The 12,882-nt window shown below is 38.9% G+C and overlaps 2 protein-coding genes and 2 long non-coding RNA genes across 6 annotated transcripts in view; 3 read left to right on the top strand and 1 right to left on the bottom strand.

The window, feature by feature from the left end:
- The window catches only part of LOC108949549, an 806-nt gene extending 340 nt beyond the window's left edge, over nt 1–466 (top strand). Inside the window, exon 4 of the long non-coding RNA XR_001974768.2 lies at nt 124–466. This is a non-coding gene — a long non-coding RNA (uncharacterized LOC108949549). The remainder of the gene's footprint in view (nt 1–123) is intronic.
- The window catches only part of LOC113474314, a 20,326-nt gene extending 12,300 nt beyond the window's left edge, over nt 1–8,026 (top strand). The window contains exon 2 of the long non-coding RNA XR_003395977.1: nt 7,495–8,026. This is a non-coding gene — a long non-coding RNA (uncharacterized LOC113474314). The remainder of the gene's footprint in view (nt 1–7,494) is intronic.
- Nucleotides 3,401–8,026, top strand: LOC100181338. Of its 2 annotated transcripts, none has more exons than XM_026834834.1 (7): nt 3,401–3,560; nt 4,128–4,187; nt 4,500–4,682; nt 5,353–5,676; nt 6,040–6,102; nt 6,478–6,664; nt 7,225–8,026. In XM_026834834.1, the coding sequence occupies exons 1-7, from the start codon at nt 3,422–3,424 to the stop codon at nt 7,262–7,264; spliced, it is 996 nt and encodes a 331-aa protein (XP_026690635.1). In that variant the 5' UTR covers nt 3,401–3,421; the 3' UTR covers nt 7,265–8,026. The 2 variants fall into 2 exon arrangements, with proteins under 2 accessions (XP_026690635.1, XP_002128469.1); XM_002128433.5 differs by having other exon boundaries at nt 6,478–6,690.
- On the bottom strand, nt 7,804–12,882 carry wnt-a (Wnt signaling ligand). Of its 2 annotated transcripts, XM_026834758.1 has the most exons (6): nt 12,716–12,882; nt 12,249–12,348; nt 11,017–11,496; nt 9,147–9,287; nt 8,676–8,796; nt 7,959–8,421 (listed from the first exon to the last, which is right to left on the bottom strand). In XM_026834758.1, the coding sequence occupies exons 1-6, from the start codon at nt 12,865–12,867 to the stop codon at nt 8,243–8,245; spliced, it is 1,173 nt and encodes a 390-aa protein (XP_026690559.1). In that variant the 5' UTR covers nt 12,868–12,882; the 3' UTR covers nt 7,959–8,242.

The raw sequence follows: 12,882 nt of genomic DNA, 5'->3' as shown, positions 1-12,882 counted from the left end.
GTATTTTTGCTAAAAAAAAATCAAAGTTAGTTATTTTAAACAATGAAAACTCACAAAGTAGGATTTAAATTTGTTATAATTGAAATGCAAATTTGTGACGTAACTATATGCTTTATTTTACAGACGAAGAACAAAGACGAAGACGCCAATATAAGGATACCCGGTTTGAGGTGTTTGTAGGCTTAAGTGTGCACAGGTTTAATTATGCGGCGGTATACGCACGAAGAGAGAAGAGCAAAGACGAAGACGCCGACCAAGGATGTCGGTTTCAGGTGGTTTAGGCTTATTGTTTATAAGTATGAATGTGTATGTCTGTTTGTTTGTGTGTGTGTGTGTGTGTGTGTGTGTGTGTATATGTGTCTGTTTGTGTGTCTGTTTTTGCTTGTGCTTTTGTGTGTGTGTGTGTATGTCTGTGTGTGTATATGTGTCTGTTTATGTGTGTCTGTTTTTGCTAGTGTGTATATTTGTGTGTGTGTCTGTTTATGTATGTCTGTTTATGTGTGTCTGTTTTTGCTAGTGTGTATATTTGTGTGTGTGTCTGTTTATGTGTGTCTGTTTATGTGTGTCTGTTTTTGCTAGTGTGTATATTTGTGTGTGTGCGTCTGTGTGTCTGTTTTTGCTTGTTTATGTGTGTACAGTGTGTATATCTGATGCACTTTTACAGTGTTGCACTTTTTTCTGGAACTAGCCTTGCCAGCTATGTCCCCCAAGCACTTTTTAGTGCTTCTACATGTCTTTGAAATAAATGCATAGCAATTGTTGCATTAATCTTACTGTTTTATGATTAGCATCTACTGTAGTGTTCATTCTTCCGAGTGTTTTATCTGTCGGGACTTGAATCTAATAGCGGTTTTGTATTGTCTCGGTTTGCTTTGCGAGAACTCTGTCTTGGTACACATATACTCGAGTAATATCAACGCGCAGTATAATATACACCCCTTTACCTTTAAAGCCCCCTTATGTTTTAATTAATCCAATGTTAAACTGTAAACTTCCCCATTCTGTTAAAGTTAATGTAATATACGTCCCCATGACGTCACGTTGCGTAATTGTGATGATGGCCACGTCACAATTTCTCTACGTCACGTTGATACGGTGGGTCAGCAACGTCATGACCCTGCGTTCGGTGCGGTTACGTCACGGTCGGTTTAGTTACGTTACAGCTGCGGGTTTGTTACGTTGACGTCGCCGCTTAGCGGTTCGTAACAGCCACAGTATGTCGTAACGGTCGATGAAGTGCGTAACAGCCGGACGATATTATATTGTGTGAAAATACGACGAGAGTATCGCGGTACCAAGATGTTTTCTTAATAAGCGGTCGGGTGATGCAGGGCCGTTGTTGGCTTTGACTCCTTGTAGGTGGGCGCTTGGTGGCGTGCGCACTGCGGGGCTTTTCTGTAAGATTTTTGTACCTTTTCATTTGTCTGTGTTTCAATGATCATGTTTCGCTTCTTAAACATGCTTGTTGGTATGATTGTGTTTATTATTGCGTTGTATTATTTTTGTCAATGGGTTTCTTTTCCTTGCTTTGGGTAAGGTCTATCCAGCAAGGGTTTCTCACCAGAGTAGAAACCCACTACCATTGGCTGGGGGCTTGTCGTGCCGTAGTGGCTTTCCACCAACGCCAGCCACATAAAATATGAAGGTATTTTAATCCTGTTTCTATTTTCCAGATCCTGTTTCCTGTTTTCACACAACGTACTTAAACGTGACGTTTGTATTTTAATTATGAAAAATAAACCACAATCTTTATATATACGTGTGCTTTTTCATTATGTTATTGTTTATTATTTTGCCCGCCATACGAGCATAAAAAGTTATATACGTGGTAACTCGTAGAAGTGGGCATAAGGTATAAAACAGAACACCCGTATTATAACGACTGTCTTAGCCCCTTCATGCGAGGATAAATAAGTTATATCCGTGGTAACTCTAAGATTTATGAACCTGATAACCGTGTTATTATGATTGTCACCTCCATGCGAGGATAAAGCAAGTTCTCAGTAGTTGTTTAAATCCACACAAAGTTCAACTCATTTCTCATCGTGACGAAGCAAATTCAATTAAGCGTTTCGCTGTAAGTCGCCATCGTGTAGACTGGGTTTAATTTCCGCGAAAAGCAAAGCGAATCATGGTATATGTCACGAAGAACAAATGTCTGTATATTTCTGCGTGACCGAATGGTAACATTTAAATGAGTCGTGCGTATATTTTAATCAAATGTGTGGATTGTATTTTTCTGTAATTAGTCAGTGCACGAGTTTTGGTACATAGAAAATAATTTTAGCAGTTTTTAACTCGTTTACTTTCATAAAATGCGCTAAAAACAAAGATTTTTGCTAATCGATACCTCAGAGGTTACAGGCTCGAGGCTTAACGCTGCTATTATTGTCGGCGTATATGTCCTTGGGGAAAACACTTAACGGCAGTTGCTCCAATCTAGTGGTTATAAAGGGTAGTTTAAATTGTCAGTCATACATTAAAAATAATCCCCCCAAAACACCGACAACGTTGTAAATATAGCCTAAGTGGAGCCTCGATAGCGAGCACGAGGTGTATGAAACAGAACACCAGTGTTATAACGACTGTTGTTGCCCTGTCACGCGAGGATAAATAAGTAACATATGTGGTAACTCGTAAGCGGGCACGGGGTGTATGAAACAGAATATCAATGGGCCATGTTATTAGGTCCATCGCTGCCCGCCACGCGAGGATAAATAGGTTCATTCATTCGTCCGCCAACGCAGTGTAATTTGACCCGCTACGTCCTGTTAGCAAACAACAGCTGCTACCACTACACATTGCAGATCTCTTTCAAGCGTTTACTTTTCCGCAATGACTGGCAGTTTCATACAGTGCAAGCGAGTACAGATATCCCCACAGAACAGCAGTGTCACTCTGCCCTAGGCTTGCACTATGTAATCAAACTGTTATCAAACCACTAGAGGTCAAATCGTGACGTAGCAAAATCGATTGAAGTAGTCGTCCTACTAGTATAGTATAGTAAGGAATGGGGTTTATTATTGTTATTGCTACAGTTTAAGTAACAAAATGAGAAATCAGTTTTTAGCGGCAGGGAAATGTGCTGACTGCTGTTCAGAGTCAGTTAAGCGCATGTATAATGCTGTATTGCAATTATATACGTCTGTTACTATGAATTACGACTAAGAATACTGCATTAGACAATTGAATTAGTAGAAATATATGCAGCTTAAAACAACTTTTAGGCGTCCATAAAACACAGCAAGCTGATGTAAAACCCGCATTTTAGACAATAACTTAAAATACAAGTTCAATTAATTCTGTTTTTAGCGATAACATTTTATCAAGTAAGTTAAAACATAAGTCAGTAAAAAAAACACGAAATGAACTTTACAAGTTAACTTATTTCCGTTTTAAGAGCTAGCATTCACCAAGTTATATGATTATTATGGACGACGAAATATTCGTGTACGGCAACAAGCCATGTAAAAATCAAGACGATGAAAACAGATCAGATAATCCGGATTTAGAAAAAACTAAAGGACAGCTTGAATTTCTAAAAAATCCAAAAGTAAAAGGTAAACCGCATCTGAATTATTCAACAGTTTGCAATACTCATATAAAACTCACTGTGTGTATATTGCATTGTATGTCGGGTTTAGCAGTCACACTCCTATTCTACAGTTTGCAATACTCTTATATGTGTGGTATAATTTTTGTGGATAAAATATTATACAACATACTGTGGGTATATTGTATTGTACGTCGCGTTTAGTAGTCACGCTTTTTTGACCTTTTTCTGTTTATATAGTGGGCTGGGGGAAGATGGGACGCATTTTCATTCCATTTTCTCGTCCCATTTGGTAGTAAATAAAAAACATTTAAAGAATTATTAAACCGTATGGTCACGACTCCCATATACCTTTCTTAATTGTTTAAAACGCGATCAGGATATTTTAATATTATGTGCTAAAGATGTCCCATCTTCCCCCACCCTACTATATACGGACTCTGGTTTTATCCATAGCTGTTTTACCAACTGTTGTTTTGTTACTAATTCCCTTCTTTGTTTTAAATAATTTGACCTTTATTACGATATTTTGAGAGATTTTAGTTATTATATTAACATTTGTTTAACTTTTCAGGCGTCCGCTTTGCAGTGGTTTTAGTTTTCGTTGCTTTTTCGATCGCTACCATAGTGATAGGTAAGCAACACGTCAATTTTCAAGATGTTTATCATTGCAATGGCCCATGATATACATGCCGTATACCTAACAGTACAATTTATGTGCTACTACTATGTTACATACGTGGTATAACTCGTAAGCGGGCACCATGTGTATAAAAAAGAACACCCGCATTATACTGTCGTTGCCCGCCATGCGAGGATAAATAAGTTACATAGGTGCTCGTAAGCTGGCACGAGGTGTATGAAACAGAACACCCGTGTTATAACGACTGTGGTAACCCCACCACGCGAGGATAAATAGGTCACATTCATTCACCTTTACATTTAGGTTCACTAAACCTGGATAATTGTCAATTGGAGCCAAGACTGCCGATATGTTTGGTTGTGTTTGGTGTTTGGGGAATACTGGCTTCAATATATGGTGGATTCTTCGAGTGTTTACCCAAACAATGGCTGCAGATACTTCTCCTATATTTGTTGTACTTGCTTATCTTCACATGGGTTGGCGCAGGTAAACAGAATGCTATGTATATAAAATAGTAAAATAACTCAATAGTTGTGAATGGCTGGCAATGTTTGCGTATTAAAAAATTCGACATCGCTATATCAGTACGTATACAAACATATAGTAAATAGCTGGTATGCTTAGTGCAGTGTGCACAAGACACTATACAGCTATAGCGGCCGTATACATCAAAATACAGCAATTCCAAAACCCAATGACTCACATAGTTATATATATAGCGGGGTGGGGGCGGTAACTCGTAAACGGGTACAGAGTGTATAAAACAGAACACCTGTGTTATAACGACTGTCGGTGCTCCGCCATGCGGGGATAAATAGGTTACATTCATTCATAGCTACAATTGATCGCTTACACTGTATGGTTATGGCGTATTACTCACGCAGCGACGTCAGGAAGTTATATACCGTTTTCTTAATTGGTTCCTCATACCTTTTAACCTCACGGAGCCATACATAGCAAATAGAACAACCGTGGTATGACGACTATCAGTACCCCGCCATGCGAGGATAAATAAGTTACATGTATGATAACCCGTAAACGCCATAAGGTGTATGAAACAGATCACCCGTAGTGTAATAAACGACTTTCGTTTCCCCGCAATGCGAGGATAAATAATTTATATTAAACTGACCAAAAACTTAAAATATTATTTCAGCTGGCACGTGGCTGGTGTTTTCCGGAATAACGTCATCAGTATCACGTGACAACCAATCCAGCGAATTCTCTTGTCTACAAAACCAAACAAGCAACACTAGTTCTCACAACGATTCAAACGCTACCACAATCGGGGAGCCAGCAAAATTGGACAAAACATGCGATCCAGCCACACATGGTCTTATAATGGGCATTGTTTTAACCATGGATATATGCTACATACTCACAATTGCTTCGCTTGGTGTTTATAAATGGAAAGATAAAGCAATACTGAAGACGCAATCGGTTGTACGAAACAAATGGTCGAGTAACAAGAAATTACAAAGTAGGTATATATCAGGTTCGAGTCTCAGTGCTGCCACTACTGTGGGCGTATGGTTCTTAACAATAATTCCTTCAACCCAGTGGTCACTATAATCCTCACTGTATGTGTATAGGACTCTTTCGAGTCTTATGCTACCGTTGTAGGCGTATTTATGTCTTCGAACAAGACACTTACCGGCAATTGCTCCAACCCAGTGGTCACTAATGAGTTGTATAAATTGTTAAAAAATCACCCAAAAAGTTACATACGTGGTACCTTGTAAGCGAATGCAATGTGTATGAAACAGAACAACCGCTGCCCCTTGAACATTATATTGACCCCTTCTCATGAATATTAAAACAAATTCATAAACACCTCATTCAGGTTTTGGACCTGCACTTTTGCTGCTACTGAACGCAGTATTTGCTGTGCAATGCATTTTTCCAAGTAAGTAAACTTTAATACCTTGCACGTTTGTTGCAATACTTCTCGTTAATGTTTTACCTGCGTTGTATATTACGCTCCATAACCCATCGTTTCTGTTATATAAGGTTACAGACGTGGTAACTCCTAAACATGCACGAGGTGTATGAAACAGGACACCCGTGTTATAACGAATGCAGTTGCCCCGTCATTCGGGGATAAACAAGTTACATTCATTCATTGAAAAAAATTAAAGATAAAACAAGCATGCTGTTGTAATGAATGTGATTCCGTCAATCTGACCCCAATATACCACACATATTGTAAAACAACAGCATACACCAAGTACTACTACTACTAACTACTACTACATTATAAAAAATGTCATTTTATTTCCAGGTTACATTTTATCACAAGACTGCTGTCCAGACTTACTGGGACCGCTTTCCTTGAGTTTATACAGTTTTTCCATCTTCCCTGCTATCAGTATAGCAATGCTATCGCTTGCTCTTATGCTTTATTATTTCCGGAACGAGTTTTCTGCTGTATACCCTGGCGCAGTCATGCTGGTGTATATGATCCCATGGTGCGTGTTTGAATTCTACGCATCAGGTAAGCAGTATGTATAGTAAGGTTTACAAATCATTTGTAACCTAAATTAAGGTGGCTGTACACAGTATCCGGAATTCGTCCGTTTTGTCCGGATTTCGCTGCCGCATGCGGAACTCGGTAATGGGTTTGCATACGACTTCGCATGCGAATTCGCATGCCGGATACTGTGTACAGCCACCTTTACTAATATATTACTGTGAATTAATGAATACCGTTAGCACATGATATCCCATATTTTCTAATCGTGTTTGGAAAATTGACAACGCTCTTTTAAAGTCGTGAGAATACGATATATAATTCTGTAAATACTTTTGTTTACCACCAAATGGGACGATAAAGGAGAATGAAGCATGAACCATCTTACCCCAACCTACCAAACACCCTAAAATTGCCATATATCTCTTACGTGTTCATATATTTCTAAATTCTGATAAAATATAATATAATAATACAAAGTCATTACCGTCTTTAATATGCCTTAGATGCTACCTGCTAAATACAGACCATTAATTTTCTTATTATGTTGTTTTTCAGGTGTATTCTTTACCCACTACCCAACCTACAACATGAGTGACACCGTATTGCTGAAATCATGCGGTGTATCGCCCTACCAAGTCATGTACTTGGTGCATATATCTTTCTATATATTCGAACTTCCTTTTGTTATTATTTCAAGCTGTTCAAGCCTATGGCTTTTATGGCGGTATCAGAAGGATCATTTCTTTTACTGACGAAGAAAAAATCGACCCATTTGTGTAAGATAGGCAATGCCGAGTGATGGGGTACCTCTGGCGTAAATCCCAGGTCCGATGGCCTGCCTCACTGTAGGACCACCCATATAGAAACATAGAATAGAATGCACATATACATTGTTGGGGTAATGAGCCAACTCTGGCCTAAACCATAGGTCCAATGGCCTACCTCACTGTGAGACCTATATAAATAGAATTTCCATTATTGAGTGTCCAAAAACTGCCTCGGTGGGGTCTGGATGGTAGCACCCTGGGTGTTAGGGTAATCGGCCAGCCCGAAACTCCGGGTCTTTATGGCTTTTCCCGCTTCGGCAAAATGCGGTACCCGCTCGAAAGAAATGGTTGCCGTTTATAGTTGAAATTATTTATATTTGTTGTTTTTATTGATCGTAAACAACTGCATTACAAATATGCTCAGTTATTCCATTAGATTAGTTTGCTATAAACAACAATTATGGCATTGGCCACCAGTTCTCACAAAAGCACAGAATATACGATTAAATTACTTTCAACGAATGAAGGATCTCACTGATTTTATATTTCATTCTGTTTCTTTAGCGGTAATAATACCAGAGTATACGAAACTTGTTTAGTATTTTCTGAATACACTGTGTATCAACATATCTTTGGTAAAAGATACAAATGGTATAAATATTCAATAAACTAGTCTTCTGTGACCTAATAAATGTGAAGTTCAAAAGCTTTCCAAAAGTCCAAGTTCATTTCATTAAAAAACTCGACGACGTCACAGTTTGACGTCACAGAGGACCCTTGTCTCTTGACCTCGAATTATTATGACGTCACAAACACACATGCTCGATACGCGTCTCGTTGCAAGCATGACAAGTGACATTACAACACCAGGTAAAGGTACATCCACATTTTGTTGTGACGTGGCGTGTTTTGATGACGTAGCCACGCTCACAGCACATTTCGTCACACCCGTTTGGACCGGTTTCATCCGGTTCACATGTACGGCCTACAAATAAATGAATGTAACTTGCTTTATTCCTGCATGGAGGGGCAACGACAGTCGTTACAACCGGGTGTTTTGTTTCATACACCTCTTGCCCGCTTACGAGTTACCACGAATGTAACTTTGTCACTGATTGATTGTTTTAATATGGCTGACAATTTAGACAACTATGTATTGGAGCAATTACTGTCAAGTATCTTGTCCAAGGACACATACGCCCACAATGGCAACATATTTAATTTTGGGGTAATACAAACCTGTAGTAGCGCAGAAATCACTGGACATTCGAAGAAAGGAAAGGAACCGATGTCCAACAGAATGTCTTTCACGGTTACGTGGTCTTAGTATGTAACGACCGTATTTCTTTACAACATGAACCTTAAATGTATTGTTGATTAAACAAAGCATTGGTTGGGCCTCTGTATATTATAGGTGAAAAATCGGCATAAAGGGGTTAAAGCGCTGGCATCTGTATAGGTCCTAGACGGTAGAGGTTTGAAGCTTGATGCTGCGAAAAAGATGACATTCTGGTAGTTGCAAGTTATTTTAAACCAAGGTCAACCTAAAGTTCCAGAGGTTGTGTTCTTAGAATGACATGTAAATATTATTTTCTCTATAATATTTCAATATAAATTATAAAACACACAAGAAAATATAAAAATGTAAGCGCAAGCCTCGGATCTTTTATACAAAAAATGTTATTTCCCAGTTTAATAACCCATACCTACCTGAACGGCATTATCATAACTCTGTTTTAATATTTCCCCAACTTTACGAAAGCTTGGTAAGGTTCTCCAACACGTCATCGCTTCACAGCTATTGGAGATCCCATGGCAACGGCAACGTTTCCCCATGTTTGCCAATATTACCTGTTTATTAAGTGGAGTTTATAGTTGAAGTTATAGGTTTTAAGGAATGAATGTAACTTATCTAATCTCGCGTGGCGGGGCAACCACAGTCGTTTTAACGCGGGTTGTTCTGTTTTATACATCTTGTGCCCGCCTAGAATAGAATGAAATGATGTCCCATCTTCCCCCACTCTACTATATAACACAGGAACATGACTGTACATGTAAGTAGCCAAATACATTACCGCCATAACCCTGGAATGCAATCTATTTCTCTTTTGCCTGAAACCCACAACTCATCACTTTGTTTCGCTGATAAAATCGATATTCCTAAGGGCTTAACAAGCCTCCAAAAGTACTGCTATACCCCGGTAGTTCGCATTGAAGAGCTCGTAATATTGGCTGGCCGGATTTGCTTTCGATTCGTCATTACAAAAGCAAGTGCCCTACTACCACTGTGTGTCAATTTGCGGCCAGTTTCGCAACGTTTATTACTTTTTCAAGTCCTGATTGTCGAGTTACAACGGATGTGATAAATCACCTTCTAAATTCTGTCTGATTAAGGAGGTTTTAACCGTTAAGTTTTTTATTATTACTATCTTTTAGCAGGAATTAACAGAAAATATTTCGAAACATTTATTACTTTTGTAAGTCCCGAATGTCGGATGTGACAAATCTTCTCCCAAATCGGGCCGGTTTATGGCGGTTCCAACCCGTTTTAACATGTTAACTTTAGCCGGTTCAACACTAACCAGTATGAACATTGTAGCGGACAAGCTACACCGGAAAAAGAAACTAAAAAATAAATTAACAAGAGGCTTCCATCGAAACAACTTTGATCCTCAACTAATGAAATTAATAACAACGAACAATGCACGCGACTGATAACTAAAGCAACAAACAAATTCGAGTATATAGGACAGGAAAACAAGGGATATTTTAAAATGGCGTTACGGCAGCGTGACGTACTAACATAACGGAGATAGTTTTCTAATTGTGATATTTTTAAGTTAATATTCCTCAAGTCATCAAGTTCCTTATTCAAATAGAATCGAATGAACGGTCAAACTGGGAATACAGAACGGTTGAACTGGGAACTTATCTCAAAACAGCATGAACGTAGAGGTTTAACTTGAATTAACATAAACGTAGACCGGAGACGTGCACTGTGCAGCCGTCGTTAAATAAAACTGAGGACGAACAAAGTCAAATACACACGCGACCAAAATCAACCATGCATACCAAACAAAGGAGAAAAGAATTGCGGAAAACAATGGGGAGTAAATGACTGACAATTTAGGTCTTACGGCGACACTGTACATTACAAACATGTTTTACCGCATTTTTTTCACAACTCTGTGATTTTTTTAGGTGAAAAAATGTGTAATCACTGTTGTGGTTCCTCCACGCGAAGATATATATAAGTTACATTTATTTGTTCATTCACCTCGTGCCCGCTTACGAGTTACCACATATGTAACTTTGTGGGTAATTATTATTATGTGTTTTAATTATAGAGTAGGGTGGGGGAAGATGGGACACCTTTAGCACGTAATATCCAAATATCCTGATGGTGTTTTAAACAATTAACAGTCTATGGGAGTCGTGAGGATACGATTTTGTAATTTATTGAATATTTTTTTACTACCAAATGAGACGAGAAAATAGAATAAAAAGGTGTCCCATCTTCCTCCACTGTACTATATTAATGACACGAAACTTATATAGCCTTAATATATAAAATAAATACCTCTCTCCCAAATTTATTGTTGCTCAAGTTCACCGTCCTCTCGTTTATTTCTCGTTTTTTCCTCCTCCTCCTCTTTACTCTATTTCTTCTTTCTCTTTCAAACTCCTGAGCGTCCACAAAGAGCTTGCTCATTTCGATTCCCCATCTTATATTATCAGAACAGCCTCCCCAGTCAAAGGTATGGTTCAATGGCGCCCTGCTAGCCCAAGTCTGGTCGCACCCACATCCCACTATTTTACCCAGTCTACAATCCCTTGTTATAGCGTATGCAACCGCCGCTGAGCTTAGCGCATACACAAATGACAACTCCCGTGTCCCTGTTAGTAATTCTCGTCCAAAAACGGAGCGTTTCTGCCGCCTTGGATGTGGTGGCGTTGAGCAATTCCATCTTTCTGACTGGAACTGCGTCTGGCATTCCTCCAGCGCGATTTGTGCTGCGTCAGCAACTGACGTCATCATTGAATAATGATGTCGGCAAATCTGAAACGTCAATCATTTGTTTTGGTTTGCTATAAATTAATGAATGTAACTTATTTATCCTCACATGACAAGGCAGCGACAGTCGTTATAACACAGGTGTTCTATTTCATACACCTCGTGTCTGCTTTTTACCTCGTGTGAAACTTTGCGGTCTACTGTTTGTTGATTACAAAGTTTTCAACAATGGTTAACATCGCCTTTCGTTAGTAAAATCGTGTAAGATTAGAGTTTCGACAAAAAAAAGGGGAAACGTGGTCGCTGCCCGAAATGGCAAACTCTATACTGTACCATAAGATATTTTTGTAACTCAGTTTAGAGTGTGAAAGATATAACAGCACTCAGGAACCCATATTCTGTTGAGTTGAATATTTTGAGTAGATGTTGAGTATTAACATGATCGGTGTAAGTGTGCAGAGTAACGTACTTACATATACTTTCTCCTTGTAAACACATTACTCATATGTAGCACGACATTCTATGGGTGAGGTCCTTCAGCGAGGCATGCCATGGGGCCTGGGATTTAGGCCAGAGTTTGTTCATTACCCCAACATTGCGTATGCACATTGTATTCTATATGGGTGAGGTACTACAGTGAGGCACGCCATGGGAACTGGGATTTAGTTCAGAGTTGCCCAATTACCCCAACACCCAGGGTGGTATACCGCATGAGTCTCGCCATATTAAAGCATAAAGGTGGACGACAATAAATTGGCTATAAATATACAAAATAAGAATGATATTGTAAACTTTACCTTTCGTTGCTTTGGAGTTAGATACGCCCGTCCCGTACACCATCCGTTGTATAATGATAGAGATGGGTTAGCGCTTATGGATGCCGTCTTCCCAATTGACCTTTAGTTTAAAATGCAACAATCAATTTAAGACGAGACCACCAAAAACGAATTGATGTTTTTTTTTGTGAGTAAAATGTAAAATGATTGTATAAAAATTCCCAACGAAGAGCTGCATAGAAGAGCGGCCTCAGTTGGTACTGGTTGTGTTTTTACTTCAATATATCCTATTAGTAATCTTCCGAAAAGTTACATTATTATGTGGTAACTTCTAAGCAGGCACGAGGTGTATGAAACAGAACACCCGTGTTATAACGACTGCTGTTGCCCGGCCACGCGTCGATAAAATAATTTACATTCATTCAACCATAGAGCGCGTATTTAGCCTAAATGTAAAGTAAATGAAACACAAAAACTAGTTCCCTTACAACCATTGTATTCCTGCTGCAATACCGATCACTGCGAAATGTAAACACAACGTCCATCGTAATAACTGGCGTGGAAAGCAGGAGATTTGTCTTCCCAATGCATTGTGTAATGCGGGGTTTCCAAGGTAAAGTATAAGCGTTTGTAGCTTCATTTTATTCGTAATAAC

Source organism: Ciona intestinalis, chromosome 6 (assembly GCF_000224145.3).
Source record: "Ciona intestinalis chromosome 6, KH, whole genome shotgun sequence".
Taxonomy (NCBI): domain Eukaryota; kingdom Metazoa; phylum Chordata; class Ascidiacea; order Phlebobranchia; family Cionidae; genus Ciona; species Ciona intestinalis.
This window is presented reverse-complemented; position numbering and strand designations above follow the sequence as displayed.

What these genes read in the sequence shown, in the direction of transcription:
- LOC100181338 (XM_002128433.5), top strand. Translation starts at nt 3,422, where the DNA reads ATGATTATTATGGACGACGAAATATTCGTGTACGGCAACAAGCCATGT. An exon ending in CTTCACATGGGTTGGCGCAG is followed by an intron (nt 4,683 to 5,352) that starts GTAAACAGAATG and finishes ATATTATTTCAG; the next exon opens with CTGGCACGTGGCTGGTGTTT. An exon ending in GTTTGAATTCTACGCATCAG is followed by an intron (nt 6,691 to 7,224) that starts GTAAGCAGTATG and finishes GTTGTTTTTCAG; the next exon opens with GTGTATTCTTTACCCACTAC.
- wnt-a (XM_026834758.1), bottom strand. Translation starts at nt 12,867, where the DNA reads ATGAAGCTACAAACGCTTATACTTTACCTTGGAAACCCCGCATTACAC. An exon ending in GTTATGATAATGCCGTTCAG is followed by an intron (nt 8,797 to 9,146) that starts GTAGGTATGGGT and finishes AATACATTTAAG; the next exon opens with GTTCATGTTGTAAAGAAATA. An exon ending in TGATTTCTGCGCTACTACAG is followed by an intron (nt 8,422 to 8,675) that starts GTTTGTATTACC and finishes ATTTATTTGTAG; the next exon opens with GCCGTACATGTGAACCGGAT.